Source organism: Mytilus edulis, chromosome 5 (genome assembly GCF_963676685.1).
Source record: "Mytilus edulis chromosome 5, xbMytEdul2.2, whole genome shotgun sequence".
Lineage (NCBI taxonomy): Eukaryota > Metazoa > Mollusca > Bivalvia > Mytilida > Mytilidae > Mytilus > Mytilus edulis.
Window position 1 is genome coordinate 48,488,273 of NC_092348.1, and position 25,658 is coordinate 48,513,930.

The 25,658-nt window shown below is 31.0% G+C and overlaps 1 protein-coding gene across 1 annotated transcript in view; it reads right to left on the minus strand.

Moving 5' to 3' along the window:
- Positions 1 to 2,407: 2,407 nt before the first annotated feature.
- The window catches only part of LOC139523835 (von Willebrand factor D and EGF domain-containing protein-like), a 41,038-nt gene continuing 17,787 nt past the window's right edge, over positions 2,408 to 25,658 (minus strand). The window contains exons 9-22 of the mRNA XM_071318164.1: positions 24,920 to 25,200; positions 23,360 to 23,446; positions 15,457 to 15,846; positions 13,720 to 13,869; positions 13,011 to 13,223; positions 11,412 to 11,617; positions 10,020 to 10,422; positions 9,373 to 9,525; positions 8,437 to 8,623; positions 7,776 to 7,960; positions 7,165 to 7,416; positions 6,386 to 6,416; positions 4,905 to 5,001; positions 2,408 to 3,690 (exon numbers count right to left, since the gene is read on the minus strand). Of these exons, the coding sequence (XP_071174265.1) occupies positions 3,495 to 3,690; positions 4,905 to 5,001; positions 6,386 to 6,416; positions 7,165 to 7,416; positions 7,776 to 7,960; positions 8,437 to 8,623; positions 9,373 to 9,525; positions 10,020 to 10,422; positions 11,412 to 11,617; positions 13,011 to 13,223; positions 13,720 to 13,869; positions 15,457 to 15,846; positions 23,360 to 23,446; positions 24,920 to 25,200 (2,831 nt within the window). The 3' untranslated portion in view covers positions 2,408 to 3,494. The remainder of the gene's footprint in view (positions 3,691 to 4,904; positions 5,002 to 6,385; positions 6,417 to 7,164; positions 7,417 to 7,775; positions 7,961 to 8,436; positions 8,624 to 9,372; positions 9,526 to 10,019; positions 10,423 to 11,411; positions 11,618 to 13,010; positions 13,224 to 13,719; positions 13,870 to 15,456; positions 15,847 to 23,359; positions 23,447 to 24,919; positions 25,201 to 25,658) is intronic.

Below are 25,658 nucleotides of genomic sequence, written 5' to 3' on the forward strand. Positions count from 1 at the left end.
AAGTTTGTTGTAATATTTTATTCGAGAAGGTCACGTCTCAAAAAGCAATCGTGAATGAAGAACTATAGATTAAAAAAAATACTTCATTTGAAAATGTAACCAAATGATGTAGTCTAAACAGTTAACAACTATAGGTAACTATCGGCCTTCAACAACGTCAAAAAAAAGAAAAAACATACCGTTTTTTAGAATTTTTGTTTGTAGAATTAAACCCAGGAACTTTTGTGCATATATCTTTCAAATAATAATAATAAGTTCTCGCATATAATTTGATAAAGTAGAACACAAAACAATTTTATCCCACAGTTTTTGAAACATTCTCCAGAACATTTTCGATTCACTGACTATTACTGATCAATTTCAAGATATTTGGTCTATAATATCCTATAACTCCGTTCATGATTTCGCCTTTTAATCTTTTATTATTCGAGCGCATCTTATGTGTCTTTTGATTTAACAATTGCAATCCCGGTATATAAGATAATTTCATTGCCCACATACTTGCGCTGTGTGGTGGTCGAAATTTAAACAAGATGTGTCGTAGTCAAGGTCCCTTCATAAAGATAAATTTCGGCGTAGAAAAAGCACAGAAAGATGTTAATTCAATAGCAATACATTGTATATGAGAAAAACCATCGAATATTCCTTGAATTTAAAGACAACACTTTTTAGCTTTGAAAACAATTCAATCATGAACAAAGTATGAGTATTGTCTCGTTTTGTTAAACTTTCTTTTTTTTTGCAAATAAAACTTATGAAAGTGTCCCTCTTTATAATGGACCTTACTGTCCAAATAATGCAAATTGAATGAAGAAGACCAGTGACCTCAAACTATACTCAGATTATTCATGTGTTAAAATTATCGGAACAATAAACTAGACATTACAGAACGAGCATTTAAATGTCAAATGCGCATTTTTTTTTTTTAAGACCTTAAAAGATATGTACTGATTGTACTTTTGTTTGAAACAATGCCAATTTAATTTGTGGGAGGGGAGTGGGTGTACTTGTTGTTGTTTGTTTTTTTAATTATGTCCCCTTGCTCCACAAAATCAAATGGTAGTCCTTCATATCATGCTCAGATGGGACGTGTACCTCCTTGTTATGAGGTCACGCTTCAACGGTTTGATCCACGTGACAGCATTCTAGCAATGTAACAAATGAGAAAATTTCTGTAGTACTGTGTCTGCTCTTTGGTCGGATTGTTGTATCTTTTCATTTTCAATTTTTATCATCACAAACCACTGTCACTATTGATTTCATGAGAGTGCATACTACTGTCAATGATTATGCATTCTTAATGTGATTTATTCATCCATTCATTCATTCATTAAAACTAATTCATTTATTTGTATATCAAATGTTTGGGTTTTGTTTTCCATTATATTGTATTTTCATTTTTTTTTGTTATTGTTGTTTTGTTTTTTTGTTTGGTTTTTTTTTTTGGTGCTTTTTATGTTTTGTTTTTTTTGTTGTTTTTGTTTTTTTTTTCTGAACCATAATTCTTTTTTGTTTTTTTTTGTTTTCGTTTTTTGATTTCGTTGTATTCCTACCTAGACTCTTATCAATATGATAAAACATAAGGATATGTTGTATAATTTCCAATGAGACACATATCCACCTGACATCAAAGAAGGAGTTTGTATGGACAATGGTTTAAATTTTCGACACGAGTGTGTTGAGCTTCTAACTTCTTTGTTAATTTAATCTCTTTTCTAGAAACTCTCAATCATGTACAAAGGGGGATAAGGCAAACCGAAACATTTGATTTCACACACCGATTTTTTGTGATTCATCATAAAATTATTTTAAAGTAAAACTAAGAACTGTAAGTTCTAAATAAAATTATGATTTTGAATTTTCGGAAAAAAGTATGGACGAACGGACAAGAACTATATAATTATTAACGTTCCCGTAGAAACATGATATCAAATTAATATGCAAGACGTCAAATCTAATCTTTCTAATAGAAAATAAATAAAAGACTAACGTATCATGAAGATCATGTCATTTATTAAAAACTTGCAATACGCTTTCCGTTTATTGTCTTATTATTACTCCAAGAATATGCACTTCTTAAAACAATGTTGATAAAAAAAACAAAAAACAAGACACAAATCAATGATATTTCACCTCCACAATTACATTTTATAAAAGCATGATATTTTTTTCAGAAAACCTTGATCTGTTAGTTTATATAGCTTAATTCAATATCAATTTGGTGTAATATGACATTTGTTTTGGCTGGATTCTAAATTTAAAAAAAGGTCTCATATACAATCAATGCACTACATTTCTATTGAATTTATGATAAAAACGAACCTAATTTTAGCAAAAAGATTCCCGGTAGTCATTGTAAAACATTCCAAATGGTGTTAACGCATTCGTGTAGATTTCTTTTTGATAACACAGAGTATGATAACAGGAATAGTTCCCTAAAGGTCCGAATTATTGTGAATTATCGATTATAATTCATTAACAATACGTGATCCTTACGAGTTTCAATTTGCGCATTCTTGTTTTTCGAAATGATAAGCAAACCTGCATTGACTTTATTTTTCGCATATTGAAGGCCTTACTGTGACTTTTAGATGATAACTGCAGTGATGGTGTATTTTTTAAATGTCCTATATCTAGGTCTATGTGCATTTAGTGATTTTGTGTCATAAATGGATATATCATGTTCTTCTGCAAGTAAATCTTACATGTAGATTTACATGAACTTTTTACATAAAAACCCCACGTTCAAACACAATTGTCAGTAAAACAATTAATATTTAATTTAACTGATTAAAACGTATTCGGTTGAATGAAAAAAATAGTCAGTTAGATGGTTCACCTTAGTTTCATTTTTAATGCTGACCGTCTTTGGATGACTACGGTTAAACGTACGAAACCAATCTCTAGCTTTTTAGTGAATTAAATCAAAGGTCACATGAATACGGATTCAATTAGGTCGAGTTATTCATTTGCAAGTGAATGAAACGTCAGCAATATTTCCCTGCGTCATTATACAAAATTTAAATAAATCGGCTGCTAATAGCGAATTATTATTATATTATTTCACTTTTATCAATGATTGAACCAAACTGAATCATGTTCTATTTATTTCAGGTCTCGTAGCTAATGTCTCTTTAAGTATTTGTGCATTTTTATATTTCAATTTAACCAAACTTACTTGTAAAATGATTATGTATACTGAGGTTCTACTGGGTGGAAATATTGAGCCAATGTTTGACACACTGTTTAGTGCTATTATATAGTTGCAATTATTGATAAATTTTGTCGACGATTATAATGTAATGTAAAAAAAACGAATAACCAAATGCATCAATACTTTACATGCAAACGTGATAGAATATAAAATATTATAAGATGTTGTCATAATTATGTGCTATAAAATTAAAAGATATAACAAAAACAATGGTATAAGACTTAAAAACGCATGAAGGCACATAATATCTTCTTGTTCAAATACGGAATAAAATTCACTATTAAGAAGTCTTAAATCCGCCGTTCCACACATTGACATTCTCTTTACGCGGAGGATACTGCATAGCGAAAACATCCACATCTGTGGTCTTATCAAAGCTGAATTGAAGTTCGCTAACAGTACTCTCTCTTCCTTTCCAATTGTCTGATGACGTGAGCTTCTGATCAGGTTCATCTCCATAGGAAGCAATCTTCGCTCTGTTAAATATCATTTGAGAAGCTCAAGATGTATAATGGATGTGTTCGTTACAAACGATATTCATGCATAATTTATATATTACGTAAGTATCAAACGTGTGCATATATAACGTGCGATAAAACATTTTTCGAACTCAATATTCTTCCGTTTACCAAAATATATCTCAAATGAAAAACAAGATGCATAACATATAATTTTCGATCTATGAGTTTGACTGTCCCTCTGGTATCTTTCGCCCATCTTTTACTATTTGTATACGATATACGTCAGATGATCTTAAATTGTGTCTCGCCTGTGTATTTATCTGTAATGTTACAATAATGCGCGGTGCTAAAAATAATACAATTGAAAACATAGCATGCCACTAAGACAAACAATTTTTAACAACATGTCAATACCGTAACTAAAGCTCTCCACTTTGACCTCTTAACTAAATATTATCATAAATAACCATAGAATTATCTTTATATTCGAGCATGCTTTTTCATTAGTTAGTTGTGCCTTACGTTATTTAAAATGTTTTCTCGTTTGAAATTTTGCAATGTTTTATGAGTCATGTGATCTTTATTTTAGGTCAAGGAGTCCCCTCAGCTTTGTTTCTCGCATTTTGGAAAAAAGATATGTTCTATGACTTTTACTGTCCGAACTTTAACAATCTATACACAATTGTATACATGTCTTTTTAACTCTGAGTTTTTTGTTATAAGTTTTTTAATTTGTTCTATTTGGTAAGTTATGCTTTTTAAATTGATTTTTATGGTTGGTTCCTATGTTGTACAGTTACAACACTGTCCCAGATTAGGGGGGATTTGGAGCACGCTAACATATTTAACCCCGCCACATTCTCTCCTCTATGTGTCTGTCCAAAGTCTGTATTTCAGTGGTTGTTGTTTGTTGCTGTGTTACATATTTTTTTATCTTTCATTATTTCATTATTTTGTAGATAAATCAGGCGATAGTTTTTTCGATTGAATTGTTTTACATTTTTCATTTTGGGGATTTTCATAGCTGACAATTCGGTATGGTCTTAACGTAGACCTATAGTTGTAAATTGCTATATCATTTTGTCTCTTGTGAAGATAGTCTTCTTGGCAATCATATCACATCTTCACTCTTTATACATATTATATGTAAAGAAATGTTTTAAAATGTCAACTTTGGCAATAATATGGAATAAGAGGATAACAACTAAAATATTCATTTTGTAACTTACTTTGAAGCTTTGGTCGTCAACTTAAAGTAAATAACACCTATTATCACAAGTATAACAACCAATGATACTGTAACTGGGACCACAATCATAATGACATCTATAAAATACATGAAGCAGCCATATAGCATTAATGAACTACATAAAAGTAAAACATTGATATCATTACAGACTTGCACTTCAAAAGATGAACATTCAAAATAAATTTGACGAGAACTAGGAAATTCAATGGAGGTATTTCACCATAAATGTTTTTGCCTTTTATTAATGAAAATATTAAAAAAATTTGTTTTAATCGAGTTGACATGTAGAAATAGATCAACAACTGAAAGGCTATAAATTAATTTTGAGATTAATATTTTGTGTAATATTAAGTTGTATACATCAAACATCTGAAGTAGATAATTAGATATAGGAAGATGTGGTTAGAGTGCCAATGAGAAAACTCTCCATCTAATTCATAAAAGTAAGCCATCATTGTTCAAGTAACACGGAGCCTTGGTTCACATCGAACAGCATGCTATAACAGGCCCCAACATTACAAGTTAGTGTAAACCATTCAAACGCGAAAACCAACAGTCTAGTCTATATAAAAAGACGAGAAAGACTTATCAACCGTATCAACAAACCAAAACTACTAAACATCAGTTTCCTGTCGTAGGACAGATGAAAACAATTGCAGCCGGTTTAAACATTTAAATGGTACCAAACCTTCACTCTTATCTGAAACAATAGCGTAACATCACAACATGGAAAAACACACTATAAAATATAAGTTGGGATTGCTTACCTCAATCAAAAGACGTCGTACTACAAATGAGCATACACTGAACGAATACAATTGATCTGATACAATTTGAATAAAACATTTATAAAAAATAAGGGATGAATAATTAAAGTAAAAGTATTATACCGCTGTGAAATGCTTAACAATTACAGAAAAAACATCAACTTCGGAAAAAAATTACGCCATTTGTAATATCAAAATTATACACAGATGAACGAAAACAAATTGGCCGCTAAGTACACTTCTTCTGACTGTATAACCTTCCGTTTAGGAAAATATAGGAAAATTTCTGTACCAAGTTAGGAATATGATAATTTTATCCATTCGTTTGATGTGTTTGAGCTTTTATTTAATTATTTGAGTTGGGACTTTCCATCTTCGGTTTTCCTCAGAGTTCGGTATTTAATTAAATATGTTATCTTTCTTTCTATTATGTAAAAATATAGCTAGATGTACTTTTGAAAGACGTTCAGATATTATTCTCAAAGAATTCTTGTCATTTAATTTACACTTAATGTGAATACGTTATAAGCATTGCTTAATCACAATTATATATCTTACACACGTACATTTTAAAATTTTAAAGTAACTATTAACGGTATTATTAGTTGATATATAGAAAATTATGCCATATATACATGATATAGAGATAAAGATTATCTGTAGAATATAAAAAAGAATGTGTTAAGGTATTTACTCTGTTTGGTTTCTGTTGATTCGTCCACAATCTGAAAATAGATTTTCGATATCATATTCTTTCAAATTTGCTATAATAAAACATTGATCTAGAAGCGAATAATTTTACAGACTCTAAAATATGACAATATTAAAACAAATAGTTATATATTAGAACTAAGAAAGTAAATATTCAATGGCCAGTATAGACAATGTATTTCAGTTTATCCAAGGAAGTTGAAAGCCTACTTTTTGTGAAAGCATATTCTAACTAATATGAATAAGTTTCTTTGCTGCCGGTTATAATAATACAAGAGCAAATTAACACGATTCTAAGGTATGTTGTGTATAATGTTGTCAATATACCATGAAAAAGTCTTTTAAATCAAATAATCATTGTGTATTGCTGTTTTATCATTTTGTGCAAAAGCTCTCTGTTCAGCCGATAAATAGCTAAATGGTTTGTTTTTTGTTTCTCTCTTTTACTTTTCTTTTAATTGTTTCTTTTTCTCTTTATTTTTTTCGTTGAACTAAATCATAGTTGATTTATTGAAATTATGACGTTTGTGTAAGATTTTAATCATCGTCTAGATGAAGGTGATACATAGATGAAGTACTAGTAATATAGAGATCTCACTTTTTGTTTGTTCTTTGGTGACTCTAGTTTCCTTTTTAATCACTATTATCTATAATATTACCAAATTCAAATACAAGGCTTTACTAGTTCGTAATGAAGCAAAAAGGAAACCCCCTTAAGTTTATTGCAATGCCTTAAACAGGGATTGTAGAACATTTACATACCAATGATATGCACGTTTTTGTCGTTGTATTACATGAATACTTGAGATCATCGTAAATAATGATACTGGTTTCCTTCCCAAAATTCTGGCCATCATATGAAAAACTGATGTCATAACCCTCTGACAAAACGTTGCTGTCTACTGATCTTTTCTTCCTAGACGTTGGAAGATCTAGTGTTAACATGAAGGGGTTTCTGTATTCAACTGAAACAACTTCATTGCTTGTTGTGTACAGCAGATCATTTTCTAAAATCTGAAAATATTTAATATATTTCAATTGCAATATTATCAACAGAATCCAACGTTTGGCATTAGCTATTTAAGGTACCAGGCTTACAAGTTAATACACCAGACGCTTGAATCGTAAAACATTTTATGATGCTATGTGTGCCTCTGTGTTTTTGGGATAAACCAAGAATGCTTCGTAAAACGCATAGTTACTCTCTAAAATATAGAAGATTCTTTGTCTTCAATTGCATTCAAGTCGAATATCGAAAGGTGAGGACGGAAACTGCTTTTTAGATTTGTAAATTTAATCACTTCATTGTTTAAGAAATTAACACAAATTTTAATTGGTATATTACCTCCAAAAACATATATGTAAAACTATACCTGAAAATGTCTCCGCTTACACCATACAGAGGTTGATACAAATTCTCCAAATACATTCATTGCTTCACATGAACGAACTGTGAGTTTACATTCACCATTGAAAGGAAGACTGATACCAGTTGGTGGTGACGAAGTGTTATAAGAGCAATCCTCCCCTAAATATCCACTGTCACAAATGCAAACCCCTACAATTGTGAGCACACAACACTGTTTATTTCAAGTGTTTAATGAACAAGTGGTAGTTGAAAATTATATTGTGTTTAACAATGGTATTAAAATACTTCAAGAGTACTAAATAAATAAAAAAAAAACATTTTATATCTACGCCATATTAATTGGTCGGACCGTAGTGTTAACTTGAGCATAATTTTATGTCTGTTTGTTTTGTTCACACATTATTGTCAATAAAATGAAATTTGTAGCGACTGTCATACAAATCAGATAATCAAAGTCAGGAATATGACGGCTGTTTTCTATTCGTTTGATATGTTTAAACTTTTAAATTTTGACATTTGATAAGGGACTTTTGGTTTTGAATTTTCCTCGGTGTTCAGTATTTTTGTGAATTTACTTTTTACAGAGCTTATGAGGAAAAAGAAGTATAAGTGTTATTTTCATTTAACTTATAAATTAATCGCTTTAATTGCTTCTCTGAACAAACCTTCTTTACAAATTCCATTATCACTGCAGTTGTTCAGACATAATCCACTTGCAAAATATTCTAACAATGTCTGTGATCCGTCGGCAGATTTTTGTGTATACAGAGATTCAGTTTTTACAAGCTCTGTCATAATGCTCGTTACCATGGCATTTACTGTGTCTGTAAGAAACGTTGTGTCGCCTGCAACCTAAGAGTATAACCTCAACATTAACGAGCTTATAATCATATTATTAAAAAATATTTAACTTATACATGATTCAGCAAGTACCATTATGAATTAGCTTGAAATGTGTATTTCTAAAATGTAACGAAAAAAAAACCAATCGAACATAATTAGTTATTAATTCAATTTCGGGTAAAGCACAATGAAGATTCATAATATTATATAGATACTTATCCGTCAGAGTAAAACATATGCAGATTTTAACAACTACAGATCATCGTACAGCCTTAAATATTGAACATAATAAATAAATGTAGTAAACTTAAAAGGACCTCCACGTAAAATTAACGTAGAACAATATAAGTAAAATTCCAGCGATCTGATTTATGGCAAAACAACAGACGACAAAAATAAGAAAAACTTCAATAATTAAAGAGAAAGACTGGATCTTCATATGAATACATCAAATTGGAGGAATTTTTTATGTTAATGAGGTCATTGTATTAACAATTTGTATTGCAGTCCTTTGGATCTTTACGACTACTTTTCATGAAATTTTCTACATGTACCAATTAATGTTTTGTGCAAATGAGGAAAACTTTAAACGCAAGTTAAAAAAAAAGCAGAGTTCGTGATAGTAAATATTGTCTGATATTATTTTATATTAACTGTTTATAAGATCCATTCTGGTTCTGTGCAAACGTTTCTCCTTGTAAATGGAAAAGGTTTGTTTTCGTATCCCCGTTTTTCAATAATGAAAAATATATATATACTTCTATATCCTTAACACACGCTTCTATGAACTTTTCGACAGGTACATCAACATAATCCTTGTACATATCATTCTGCAACGCATCGTTTATGCTGTTGAAACATATGTTATATGCTCTGTCTGATGTCCAACCATTTCGAAAGGTTGCTGTTGACTGTAAAAGAAAGTACATGTAGTATACATACACGCAATGTTGTTTCTAAATGCGTTTTCTTACCACAAATGTGAACATTTTCAATTATTTCTTTTAAGATAATACCTAACACTACAGGGAGATAACTCTGTAAAATCAGCAGAACGTTTAAATGACGTTGTGTCCTAAAGGAAATATTAAACTTCTCAATGATTATATTTCAAACTGCTATATAACCAGTGTAATTTTTCTGATAAAACGGTTATTTCATTTATTTTATTTTTTATATTTTTGTCAAAGGGTCAAAGTAAATACTTTGTCAAAAATTTAAGAAAATTAAACGAGCTAAATTAATTTTAGTTAAGGTGTTAGGTACCACCTTTAACAGCCAAATTAATACAGAGGTAAATTTGCTTTACTGTCTGTTCAAAATTTATTATTAATTTGTTATTCTTTTAACATTGTTTTATCGTAGAAATACAAAAAGTCTTACTCAGTCTGGAAATTGAAATTACCTCAATCTCTGTTTCATTGACGTCATCACTGTACGCTAATGGCTTGAAATCAATCTCGTCATCATTATTATTTAAACTTCGTTTACTTAGTTTATGAGGAAAATTTACGGATCGTCTTTTTCGTAGAGGCTGAAAGCAAGATTGGTATTGAACATATGCGCCGGATGAGCTTGGTGAACCTGAACATTGCTCAGTGCTATCTGTCAAATTACAATGTACGCTGTTAAAGTCATCTAGTGAGTCGGTACTGCCAGCTTGTTGTTCACATGCGCAAAATGTTTTTAAGTTGGGATTCTTCTCAATGTTTTCAACAACTACAATCTGTTCATAAACATCGTTGTCTTTCTTTAGGAATGCGGGTTCTTCAACAAATAGCTGCTCCTCAACCATACCTTCGGTGATCCTATAACAAGGTTTTTGTTTTTAGATTATAACATATGCACTAGACATGTGTTTATTCAAAACAATTATAATATGACTTCCTTCTTTCGCTGTGTGAATGAACCCATGCTCTAAATCCAATAAAATTTGTTTGCACATGCGTATATTGACTACTACAAAATAATGAATTTTATCAAATTAGCATGCATTTAATATTTTAAATTAATTTGAAACACTTCCAAACTCTTAAATGATGCACATATTGTTACTAATTCATTTATTATTGCTGTCATGTGTTGCAATTCGAAATTGGCATATTTGACTTAGATACGACAACCGTTCAAAACTCATCCCTCTAAAAAAAATCCCATTGCCAGTCATTTGCCTGTGTACAAACAAACAAAAAAACATGGAAGAGCCTAAATAAGCTCCCTACACTTATACACATCGGACGTAGAAATTACCTTAATTGTCCTAATCAGAATCGAAATAATTGATGTAAGCTATACTTTATTGTAGTTTTAAAACGGGTAGGCATAATATTCGTGCTACTTTAGCCTTCACAATCGCTCGGGCAAAAATAATCACAAATATAATGCATATTCATGTTAAAACTACAATACAGTATAGCTTGCATCGATTTTTTCTAAATTCATTTATCACAAATGAAATTAAAAGTCATTGTATGTAAAACATGGAACCTTAAATTTAAGTTACTTTCTGAAGACCTTTTAATGACTCTTTAGACTGCGAATACCAATATTTGCAATGGCGTTTTTTTGGATAATGGGATTTTTTTATCAGAAACTTTGACGTCCAATTTTCGTATTAATTAATACCTATTAATGACCGATGTGTATCTACGTTATGTTAAAATACCTATTAATGACCAATAGCTTTCATAATGTTAAGAATTTGAATAAATCATTAATGTGTATTTCGAAAATGATTCACACCAACATGATCCTCATGAACAAAGTATAGTGAAATGTAATATTTTGATGTTAATACCTCCAGGAATCTGCAAAAATGTGTTCATCACTAATTGGTCCAAGTGCACGATGTGTCAAGTCATCTGATGAATCTTTTGTTGTACTAGGAACTCCACACAGACCTTTTGCCGTATGTATGTCTTTTACAGATGGTTTGATTGAAATCACACTTATGAATCGCCTAGCTATTGAGAATTTTATTTCTGTTGCAATTGGTAAGATTATCTGAAGTTAAAATTGAGATTATTTTAATGCTGTATTTGCTTCTGTTAGGTAATGAAACTCCTGTAATATACATTTTGAAGCACTGGCGATACAATTGTAAATTATACAGTCTTTGTTACACTGCAGTAGTAGTAACTTGCAATTTTTAAAACTGATGTAGCAAATCTAATTCTTCGAGCTGGAAGCAAATATTTTTCTATAAAGGTGGTATGGGAGTCTAAAATAAAAATGATAGAATTTGTTCATACTTTGCCAAAACGTTTTATCTATTGATACATGTTGAAAAATATAATAAAAATGATAGATCACCGCACATTTTCTCAAGCTACAGGACGGGACAAAATGACACATTTTGTATGGATTATACAGGAAAAACACCATTTTGTGATTAGAAACTAAACAAAATGATAGAATTGTTAAATACTTCAGGAAAAGATAGCTTTCAGACACTGCTTTGAGAATATCAAAAGAAAAGATAGGGTCACCGTACGTTTTTTCCGGCTAAAATACAAAATAGGAAAATTCCATACAGAATCCTTCAGAAAATGCACTTTTTTAGAGTTACCTCCCCTTAAAATGCCAATTTTTAAAAAAGGTGAAAACAACCAAAAATAATTAACATTTGCAAAAATAGCAATATTTAGAAGTTATATTCTTATAAATTGGTACTTTTAAATGAAAATGTACATTAAACATCTGCATTCCTGCATCAAATTTTGCTAACTTGATGGAAAATCGGGACCTTTGATTCTCTGTTTTTTACAATCCAAGATGGAGGAAGACACCCATCCCACCTTAATTGAAAAATATGATTTCAATCCGTCTATTGCTCTAAATTTTTCAAGTCTGATTTTTATGATTTTTACATTCTAGGCTGATATCGCCAAAACCATTATGTAATTATGTTACAATTAATTGTGTTAATAATAATCGCTATCACTCGTTGTAAAATATATAGACACAAACAACTAAATTGTGTTAAAATCACTATAAATTCAACTCCATGCATTATTTCTTAATCGAAAGATATCAGTTTTAGTTTTATGTGATGTTAGTTTTCAACAGTAGCGTAAATTGTATCAAAAGCAGTATAGGTAGCATACCAATAAAATTAATAATACAACCTGTACAAGGAAAGGGCAGATACTGTACTGTAAACAAACTGCATTTTGTTTGAATAAATGAACAAAAATAAAAACGAACTGAGAGGTGTAAGCTGTTTAATTGAATATGCTGCATTTGGTAGTTAGAGGAGAGATATGTTAACCCAAGCTTATATGCAAGATTTACATTCTGGGTTATTTTGGGGGGGGAGTAATGGAGGGAAAACAGAAAATAAAATTTCATCCTCGTATTATACTCTCGTCATTTTAAACTGTAAATCTGTATTCACCTTGTAGTTGTTGTTCGTGTTACTTATTGACATATCACTTTCGTCACAAGACGTAAGCGTGACAACAGGTTGCTGAAGCAAATGTAATTCTTTTCTTGAAATCCTCTCACATGTACGTAAAACAAACAGTGAATTTTTGCTCCTTATCGCTATTCCACAAAGACAAGATGTACCGGGCAAGCCAGAACCACAACTTGTAAATAATGCATGGACCTGAAATGGAAAGGGATGCTATTGTATCTGTATGGCAAAATCAAACGCCTTAACTGTAATATCGTTAAAATGCCATGCTTAAATATTCATATTGTCTGATTATTCATCAAATACTGAGGTTCTTGTTCGGAAGATCTTTGGAATATTTCTGATGTAGCGAATATTCAGAGACTTAAAAGATTAGTTTATTATTCCCCTGTCTGTTTACGTAACGATTTTCAAAAACAACATAACATTAGAAATGTACAAAACAAAGAAAATAGTACCTATCAATATGAAAAGATAAGTCACAGGATTTAAATGATAAACGATATTTGTCAGACAAATCCAAACTTAGCATCTAGTTCTGCATCTTATCCTGTTCGATATCAAACTTTTAAACACGTTGTTGTAAGTGCTGTTTTATAAATCAATCTGAAGTATTAATACAGTTTCGATTGGTTTTTTTTTTTGTATATCATCCTTATGAATAGAGTTAGTATTTATTAGTACATACCCAAAATGGACCAATGTCATTTTTATACATAACAAATTCCCCAACTTCCATGTAGTCATAGTATAGTCCATCAAATGTCCTAAAATGTGGATCGTTGTACGACTGACATAATCTGTTTTTCAAAGTAGAGTCTTTGTCTCTGACCGTTACCTACAAAATACTTTACGATTACAACGTATACGACTACTGATATTCAAGTATTAATATAATCTCAGAATATATGGCCTTCCAAACATATTTAAATACATGTGTATATTTATCTCATACAATGAAAACATAAGTACGTGGCTGGCATTAAGCTCTTTTTTTCAAGAGTATCTAGAAATATGATAACACTATTAACTGGTGTTATTGTACGTATTGAACTGCCTTATGAAAACTAAATGGCTGAATGGTTCAACTCGTCCTTCTTGTTAAAAGGATTTTAGTTGCTGGTGAGATATTTTAAAATCTGAAATCTTGGAGTAATTCAAAAACAACGCCAAAAAAATCTAAATAAATAGGAAAACAACACGGTAAATAATTTCATGCGTCTGAAGTACATATTACATGGTAAGTATAAAAAAGAAGGTGTGGTATGATTGAAACTCTCCACAAGAGACCAAAACGGCACAGAAATTAACAGCTATATAACTCACCGTACGGTCTTTAACAATGAGAAAAGTCCATACCGAATAATCAGTATAAAAGGCCCCAAAATGAAAATGTAAAACAATTCAAACGAGAAAACAAACGACCTTATTCATATAAAACAAAAATTACGAAAAACAATATTTAACACATAAACGAACGACAACCATTGAATAACAGGCTCCTGGCTTGGGACGGGCACATACATACATAATGTGGTTAAACATGTTAGCGGGATCCCAACCCTCCCCTAACCTGGGACAGTACAAACTTAAAAAATCAGTTGAAAAAGGCGTAACTCATCAGATGAACAAACATACAAGTGGTCGTGGGTTCTTGTACATCCCAACAACAAAAAGACAATAAGAACTTATCTTGGAGTACTCGCAGTTACCTGACAGCTAGTTTAAAATAAAGGCAACAGTAGTATACCGCTGTTCAAAACTCGTTAATCGATGAACAAAATACAAAATCGGGGTAACAAACTAAAGCTGAGGGAAACGCATTAAATATAAGAGAAGAACAACGACACAACATTAAAATGTAACACACGCAGAAACGGACTTAGCGTTAGACAAAATCCGATGAGAATAACAAATATAACATCGAAACCAAAAACATGAATTTGGATAGAAAAGTACCGTGACACGTCTTATAGTAATGTGAATTCACATTTAAAGATAAGAGAAAACAAACGACACAATGTTAAAATGTAACACACACAGAAACGAACTATAATATAACAATGGCCATATTCCTGACTTGGTACAGGACATTTTTTAAAGAAAATATGGTGGGTTGAAAGCCACTAACAACTAATAAAAAAATCATGCATCTAAGACTAAATTATCAATCCGTTCACATCCAACATCCAATGAATTTAGTGTAAAGACGTCATAAACAGTAATAGTTATCTGTGTCGGGTTAAACATTTATGTTTCTTCTTATTCAATTTTGCAATAGTGACGTCATTGAAATTGCATAATTTTTCTAATTGAAACTGGTACTCCTTGTCAAATTTCTACCATCGCTTGTCTAAACGACTTCACAAAACAGGGAATTTATGTGAAATAAATATATAACAAAATATAAATTAAAGTTAAATACCCTTATTCGATATATATCAACATCTTTCCAAATATTATTATTTACTGAAATTGATGATGTTGACAGTTTGATGTATGCATATCTATTGTTAACATTGTATATCCCGTCATTATATCCATACACTTCCAATGACTTCTTGTCCGTCCAGTCGAGATTCCCAAGTCTTAATCCACAGAATTCAGCATTGAAAAGGACATCCCTTTTAAGAACATTATTAGTGCAAGATGATCCATATGGGTAAGAAGTCGGTCGAAATATGTAGAAATTCTGGTCACATTGAGATCTTATTGCATTATGGGATGCAATACATCCAACCGGAACTGTTGACGTAAATGTAATGTTTATTGATTCCCCTTCATTCACTGTGTAATAATAACTATTGGTACTTGGCTAAAATCAAAAACATTAGACACAACGTATTTACATTGTAAATTTAAAAGTAGGTTTGTTTTCAAATGTTTTGGTGAACTATATAATATTAATCAAACGGAATAAATGGGTTCCTGTTTCGTTTCGTCCAATTGCTATTTAAATATACATTGAGGACGAGAACATTTAAACTTGATATAATAGGAATTTTTCACAAAACCGACACGCTTAGCCTTACCTAAACGTCTAAGTTCTGAAAGCAACAGTCCATAAAACATGTTACTCTTCCAAGTCCCACATTATTCAGATTCCGAGCTGACAAGTATTTGGTCCTACCACTTTCTGCGACGTAATTATCAGAGTTGAGGCAAATACCTATTATCAAGTCTTTTGTTTTACCCAACTGAGCCTTAAACCTGCAAACACGATAGAGTCGCGCACGGATACAACCTACATGTATATCATGGATATGGTTTTATCATAAGGTGTGTAAACACCATAATCCATTACAAAACATAGAAAAGCCATTTTTTCATTTTTTTAGTAAAACAATTTATACGTCAATATTTTAAAGAGAACCATAAGTGTGCTAAATTTTTATTGTGCTGTTCTTTTCTGAAAATATCATAAAAATGGTGTTATGCTTAAAATTCTAAACAAATAATGTCAATCACATCATGGAAGTAATTTTGAAAAGAATAACAACGTCGTCACTTCAAAGGTTTCGTTACATTCCATCTTTCGATAACTCGCCAATTGGTTTAATATATGACATGGAAGTTGATTCTCCGCATGTAGTCGATCAAATCACTGTCACTTTTCGGTTATTTTCGTATTCACGGAAAATTACGAACAGACAAGTTTTTTTCGTATATACGTGAGAAGTAACCCGAATAGTCCATTCGTTACATTCCGTTGATGTACGCTGCCGAATAGAGTCATTCGTTCAATTTTTATTTTAGTCCATTTTCCTTTCTCTGCTTAGTTTGATCTTAATAGTTTAAACCAACAGCTATCACATGTAAAATTGGAGAACAGGACTGGGTCATTTTCAATTTTAATATTAACAGACAGTTAAAAAAACCATTTGCGAAAGTTAAGAAGATGATTGTTCAAAAATTACATTTGGACCCCCTTTTATTAAATACGTATAATCTAAGTCTTTCATGTATTAGTCAATTAAAATATTCAGAATTCTAAATGGTTCTATCCTTTAATTTATAGTTCTTGATACATAAACTAATTCGTGTAAAAATGAATTTGACGTAAGACAGATAGCGTCAAGCTCATTTTGTCGGTTTATTTAATTTTTGCTGTAGCTTGTTATGGTAATACAAGCATTCCCCAATAAAAACCTTTAAAAAAATATATCTATATTCACGAACATATTATCCTCATTTTAGTTTTCCAGTTTCAATAATGTAATCAATGACATTGATGACATATACATAAATTTAGATTACTTGAAAGGAAATATCCTTTTTTTTAATTTCGATAAACTTTGCACATTTCAACAGAAAAAAAATGTCTAGATTTGTCTACATTATTTTGTTAAACATCATGTGAAACCTGATCGATTCATCGGTATTAAACTGGTTTACTCGGGACCCGCCTTTAACCGGAAAATACTTTTAGAACAGTTTAAAACAAACGGTTATAAAAGCAAAAAATATGCTAAATTAAATACAATTTTTCAAGTACAAGCAGACATACCATTTGTGACACCAATTTCATTTAATTTCAAATCTTAAAATCATATATTTCCACATTTGTCCAGTTCTTTAGCGTCTCTTAATAATGACAGAACGGGCTTTATAGTCATATGATTAAGTTAATTAAATTATTTAGTTCTCCACACTTGTGAATTGTATTTCTTACATCACTATGCTTATTACATTATAAAATAAAATGGTATTCATCTTCAATTGTTGAAATAAAGATGAATTGTCAAAAAAAGCATTGACATCAGTTATAAAGTTATCGATCCAGAAGACAGTTATGATTTATATTCTCTTTTTAAAACGTAATATAAAATATTTACCACTTAGAATTTTTCTATATTACTAATTTGTAATCGGATTTTGGAGACTCCACCCACGCCACATACTCTCATATGTCTTTCAAGGTATAATGATAGTATGTAAACTCTTGTTTTATAAATAAGAAAATGAAATCTCAAAAGCATTTTTTTCTCAATTTGTATCTCGAAATTGGCTTCTTTAATTAAAAAAAATACGCTTACATAGCAATTTCCTCAAAGACCAAATAAAACAAATGCAAAGTAAACACAAAATTCATTTTTTCATTTTTCTATCATAAACTTGAAATTATACCACGCTAAACGTTTAGGTGTATTCAACAACAACCATTTATTAATCAATTAGTAACGACCAAAAGACAATTGTTTATTGGATAAGATTGATTGAACATGATGATTCGGGAATTTGCAATAAGCCGTTGGTCACTTGCCGAGTGTCACGCGTTGATTAAAAAATCATCTCAAAACTTCAAAATTACAATATCTATTGATTCCTAACTTTATAGATATGAGGTATTTACATATATCCTCTTATATCTATGTTGTTTGTGATCTTAAAACATCGTTTTAGTGTCCTTAGTGCAAAAACTTTCTTAGTGCACTAAGAAGTCCTAAAGCGGTATTTCTACACGGCGTTTTGAAAATAAATGAAGTCCGTGTGATCCATGCGTCTAGCTTCCGTAATATTTCGATTTATTCAAAATTAATGTTCATGTTATTGAAATTTAAGTAACTCTTAAATATTATACCGCATGAACACTACCCTGGTGGGTTCCATGTCATAAAATCACAGTTCTGGTCCTGAACATGCATGTACAATTAACCACTCGACTATAAGCAACCAACAATTGATCACAATTCACAACTTATAGTATATATAGTTGTGAAATATAAAATGCATGAATAGTGATACAATTTGCCAAATAAATATAATACAAATACCAACCACAGGAACAAGTGATCAGTATGCTGGAGTTTCTTATTGACAACATATTTGTTATATTTGTTGAATTTGGAGGTAGACTTTTTCAACAAATTGTCGGCATTCCTATGGGAACGAACTGTGCGCCTCTCCTTGCCGACCTCTTCTTATTTTCATATGAATCGGAGTTCCTTAAGACACTTGTCAAAAACAAGAAGATCAAAGAAGCCAGGTTATTTAATTTCACTTTCAGATATATTGATGATGTTCTTTCCATTAACAATCCGAACTTTTCTGATTGGATTCCATTAATATACCCACCAGAACTAGAAATTAAAGAGACCACAGACACGGCTTCCTCTGCCTCATTTTTAGACTTATACCTCGAATTTGACATACACAGTCAACTCAGTACCAGAATCTATGACAAACGAGACGATTTTAATTTTGAAATTATCAATTTCCCCCACCTTAGTAGTAATATACCAACTTCACCTGCATATGGAATATACATTTCCCAACTTATTAGGTATTCAAGAGCTTGCAGCTCCTATTCAGACTTTGTAAAACGTCACCAGTGTCTGAGCAGAAAATTGATGAACCAGGGATATGTCAAAGAACGTCTCGTCCTTTTTCTAAAAAAGTTCATCGGAAGATACCCAGAACTTGTTGATAAATATTCCGTATCAACTTCACAAATAATACAAGATGGTCTTGAAGTATAGATTTTGCGTACTGACGTTTGTTATCATCTTAATTACGTATTATAGTATTCTTTTATATGTCTTTTTTAGATATTCATTTGAAGTGACTCTGTGGTTATGTAAAACCACATACTTTGAACGGCAAAATTATTTCATTTATTGATATTACTTTTACTTAAGGATCTTGACATACTATGAATGACAAAACTATTTTATTCAATAAAACTACTTTTTCTGTTTCGTCTGTTTTTTTATGATATACATTTGACGTGAAACTGTACTTATGTATCCCGTCATACTTTGAACCACACCATTGTTTTATTTATTATTATTACTTTTACTGTTAAATCTGGTTTTTGTTATATCTACTTTACGTGAGTCTGCATTTATGTATGCCGTCATACGACAAAATTATTTTTATGTCTACCTGTGCGAATTTCAAACGCGCAATTTTACACCAGTAATGAAAACCTTCTTTCATTTATGGGTAGACTTTACATAGATAAATTCAGCCGTATAGGAAAAGCAAATTGAGAATGTTGAATTTGATGTATGCCTTTTTGTGCTACTTAGTTACATTTGTTGTTTATGTAGTGATATTAAGATGATAACACAATATTGACTGTTGTACCCCTATTTTTGACATTTTTACTCTTTGAGTATGTTTGTTTTGTTCATGCATCGTTGACAATGTAATGGAATTTGATGCGACTGTCATACAAGTGAGAGGTTTAGCTAGCTATAAAACCAGGTTCAATCCACCATTTTCTACATTAGAAAATGCCTGTACCAAGTCAGGAATATGACAGTTGTTATCCATTCGTTTGATGTGCTTGGACTTTTGATTTTTCCTTTTGATTTTTGATTTTCCTTTTTGAATTTTCCTCGGAGTTCAGTATTTTTGTGTTTTTACTTTTTATATAACTGACACAATTTAAAGGCTCTCTTAACTAAACAATGGTTTGCCATGCATCGCTCAAATATTAAGCATTATCTTTTGGTATATGGTTAAGAAATATTTAATATATTATAAAGATCTTTAAACTATACATACTAAGCTATACTAATTACAGATTCATTATGTTATTGAATATAAAACATACATAGCATATATTAAAACTGACGGTCAAAGATCAACAGCTTAAACACTAATAGTTTACGTATACACAAATTCATCAATTCTTTTTTACTTTTAGCCGTACGGTACCATTTTATTGTATATTGTAAAATATCTACTTCTTGCGTTATGGATCATTGATTTTGTTACCTGTTGACCCGGTTGATTACTAGCACGTGCCATTGAACTCAAGCATTTTAACTAAAACAGATTTATTTTAGTTTACTCCATATATAGCAAGGGCGGATCCAGATTTTTTTTAGAGATGACTATATGCAAGTACCAGTGAGTTTCTGTTAGGGGAGGGGAGCTCAGATCATCACTTCTATATTTCTATATCTTTTATTTTTTTACCATTTATCTTTATACTAAATATTTGCCTGCCTTAAATTTATCAAATATTTGCCACTGGATGTTAAACAACGAAACAATCAATCAAAATGTTCTTTATATTTCATCATCTATATAAAATTATAATCCTGGTACTTTTGATAACTATATATGGTTTTTATCTTTATAAATACGACATTCCGTTTAAAAAAAAACAAATATTGTCATGTATGGTATTAAAAAAAATAGCCAGTTTAATTTGTTGCTGAATAAATTCACAAATAGACGTTCTCGAAGAAAAATAAGAAAAAACATCCACAAATAATGTTTTTGTGAGTACTAATTTTTGGAATGGAGAGATATCCAAATATAGATGTTATTACCATTATCGACATTAAACATATATTTGTACATATTCTTTCAAAACACAGATATGTGCCAACGGTTAATTATTATTAATCTGCCACTGGTGCTATATCACATGGATTAGAAAATAAACAGAAGGATACATTAATTGTTTGAATGAAAATCTTTATACGGTGATACTTTATTTATAGTTTTAACACTGTCTCGACACAGACTGAATGCAGTATCATGATTAGCTTTATGTACTATGCCGAGCTTGGTGGTTTTTAGACGCACAATTGTGTCAAATCAATAATTGTTTAAATTAATGATATGTTGTACAGTACAAAGCTATGGTAATAGAAGCGTTTCCGAGTTTAACAGAGTAACTAGCACGAAAATAATTTAAAAAAAAAAGAAACCCAGCTAGAACGGTAATAGTAAAGTAGGACATATCAACAGAATACGAATTAAAACAAAAATACGCATGTGTTAATTTGCTTTCGCTTGAACATTTCTATGAATTGTCTCGTTGGCAATTATACAACATCGCCCTTTTTAGGTTACGTTTAAGATTTTTCCGTTTCTAATTTTCAAATACGAAAAATATGTTCAAAAAGGTTTCACACATTTTAAGGTTAAATATATCGGAAACATGTTTGTGTGTATATAATTAACATACGCCCTTGCATTTTATAGTTAATATAAATAAATAATCTAATATTTATTAAAAAAATAGCAACATATGTAGACGAATAATTTATTAGTATCTCAACAAAACAACAACAGAAATAAAGAATCAACAGAAGATTTAACCTTTAATTACTTTTTTTATTATTATTATTTATTCGAGAGCTATAATCATGACAAAACTTTAACTTCAAATAAATATATAATTAATTTAAAATGCACTAATTAAGCAGAAGGGGCGTAACTCGTGGTATCATACCGGCATACTGAACGGAATTAAACAAGGTCTGACAATTTTGAACGTTAATTTTTAGATTTGATCTGTTTTGGTCTGACACGTTCTTAACGGGTCTTAACTGGTCTAAACAGCTCGCTAGAAGATTCAGTCTTGACAATCTTGACATGCCTTAACGGACTAATTTACCTGATGAGACTATCGATCGGAACGGCGCCTTTACGGTCTTAAAAATCTGAACGTTTTTGTCTAGCAGTAAATCCAGTCAATTAAGATATCATCAGACCAAAATTACCGTTTCAGACTGAAATCGGGCTACTAGTGTAAAATGTTGTAGTTTGAAAATTTCTCGTCCGTTTTTCATTTTTTTTATTTCATACGACTTCATTCTGAAGGTAGAGGTTTTAGATTTAAAAGCTCCACCTTCTAATTAATAAACAGAAGATTTCACACAGGTGCTTAATAACTACCTGACTCGATGAAATCACGTGACTGATAAAAATTCCAGATACGCGGTATCACAGATAGTAACAAAAGGGGTCTTGCTGCTGAGCCTATAATTGGATAAAATCATTTGACTTTAGTACAGAGCTCTGCAGGCCGTTTATGCATGCTAATTAGTCGTTGTTATTCGTTTTAAATATTACTTCTATCATCAAATTAAAATGAAAAAAATAGTTATTTTCTATGAAAAATTCGCAAAAGGTTTAAAATATCATTTATCAAAACAAAATCTTGTAACGCTATACTTGGGATAAAAATAAACTCATCATATACACCAGGACTTTTTTGTATTTACGCCAGACGCGCGTTTCGTCTACAAAAGACTCACCAGTTACGCTCGAATCCAAAAAAGTTTTAAAAAAAGGCCAAATTAAGTACGAAGAGGAAGAGCATTGAGGACCAAATTTCCAAAAAGTTTTGCCAATTACAGCTAAGGTAATCTATGCCTGAGGTAGGAAAGCTTTAGTATTTCAAAAATTCAAAATAATACGTAAGCTAAAACTATTGCATGTAATGGATACATTTACCGTATAGATTGCTTGTTCTTAAAAATTTGTATTTTGCATGTTTTTTTTTTGGTTTTTTTTTCATTTTACAATCGCATATGTTTTCTGCAGATTGACACCAAAATGAATTTAAAAAAGCTTACAAACAATCCTGCTCTGAAAAGAGGACTATACAGATATGGTCCGGGTGTTGACTGTCTTGAGTTTCTCATTCGTATGGCACATTTTATCTGTTGAAATAAAGGTTAATGTTGTAGCAATAAAATCAGTTTTCACATTTTCAGATATTGTAGTTTCTTGTAAAGTCCAATTTTCCCATAAAAAGACATTTTCTAAAATAAGGCAAACAAACAAAAAAGTAATCAGTGTTTTTCGATCCAACATTCAACTAGTTTGAAATAAATTTTCCTATAAATGGCACTTACATGTACTTTCAAACTAGAGTTACTATCAAAATTAAGTCCTAGCTTACATTGACTTTGAAATTATTTTTATTAAAAGTAAGAGCCCATTTTTTTATTCTCCCAGGTGTATCAATTTATAAATTAGCAACTGTATCGTTATCATCATCAATAATGGCATATAAATAGGTTTCATCTGCGAATAAACTAATATGATATTTTCCACAATATCGGTCATATTAGTAAATGAAAAGGAAGGAACCGAGTACAGAATCTTTAGGGTACACATGAATTGACACCATTTTTATATGAATACAATTTATACAACAGATTTATAAAAAAGAAGATGTGGTATGATTGCCAATGAGACAACTGTCCACAAGAGACCAAAATGACACAGACATTAACAACTATAGGTCACCGCACGGCCTTCAACAATGAGCTTAGCCCATACCGCATAGTCATCTATAAAAAGCCCCAACATGACAATGTAAAACAATTCAAACGAGAAAACTAACGGTCTTATTTATATAAAAGAATGAACGAAAAGCAAATATGTAACACATGAACAAACGACAACTAATGAATTACAGGCTGTTGACTTGGGACAGGCACATACTTAAATAATGTGGCAGAGTTAAACATGTTAGCGGGATCCCAACCCTCCCCCTAATCTGGGACAGCGGTACTACAGTACAACTTAAGAACAAACTATAAAAATCAGTTGAAAAAGGCTTAACTCATCAGATGGACAACAATACAAGTGGACGTGGCCATGAAATTATACATCCCGACAACAAAAAGACACTAGGAACAGATCTGAGAGTACTCGTAGTTATCTGACAGTTAGTTCAAAGACACTAACAACTAATAAAAAAATCATGTATCTAAGACTAAACTGTCAATCCGTACACATCCAACATCAAATGGATTTAGTGTAAAGACGTCATAAACAGCCAGAGCTTTATGACAACTGTAAACGGAGGACGAAAGATACCAGATGGACAGTCAAACTCATTAATCGAAAATAAACTGACAACGCCATAGCTTAAAATGAAAAAGACAAACAGACAAACAGACAAACAATAGAACACATGAAACAACATAGAAAACTAAAAAATAAGCAATACGAACCCCACCAAAACTGGGGGTGCTCTCAGGTGCTCCGGAAGGGTAAGCAGATCCTGCTCCACATGTGGCATGAACACACTATATGAAGAAAGATTCTCAGGAGCTAATTATACATATACATAAGTATATATATCAAATGTCAAGAAACGAAATTATAAAAAGCAGCCATACCTCCATGTTCATTTTGAATTTTCCAATCCAATCAGCCTCGCGAAGAACAACCGCATCATCAATATCTTCAAATAGCAAGTTTGTACTATTCTTTACATGTTTTGCACATATATACCAATAAACATCATAACCATACGTTCCGTTTGATTTGTCATCGAATTCGCATTTGAAAATTGGTATCAAGCTCGGTGTTGGCTCATAAATTCCAATTTTTCCAAAGCTTTCCCCTTCTATTAAAACTGCTTTTACCTCTACCGACATGGTGTCTGTTGGAAAGTTTGCTAAAACATTCACACTTCGAAATTATTAACGTGATGTTAGATAAAAGCTAGCAAAACATTTTATTATTTTTTTATTCCGATTGTTGATACATTAAAGAACATCTGTAGCTAGTTTTGATCAACATCAAAATATAATAGCGTTATCTTAATTTTACTTCTTTTAAGGGTAGTTGATAATGACCATGTTACAAGTGGGGAATCAAAATATACATTCGTGTCTTTAAAAATTTACCTAACGGCAAACTATATGATAAGGAAATCAACTTTTTTTCTTTTTTCCTATAATAAATTAATTTAAACATGCTTTTGAAAATTGAGCATTGTATTTGTTCTCTTGTTTGAGACTTGAATATAATTGATATCCGTTTAAGTTTGAAGGATGTAACGTTTTTCAAATCGATTTTAAGAAATCTTGTCTTATTAATAAAATACATGGAAAACATATTACTACATTGGTT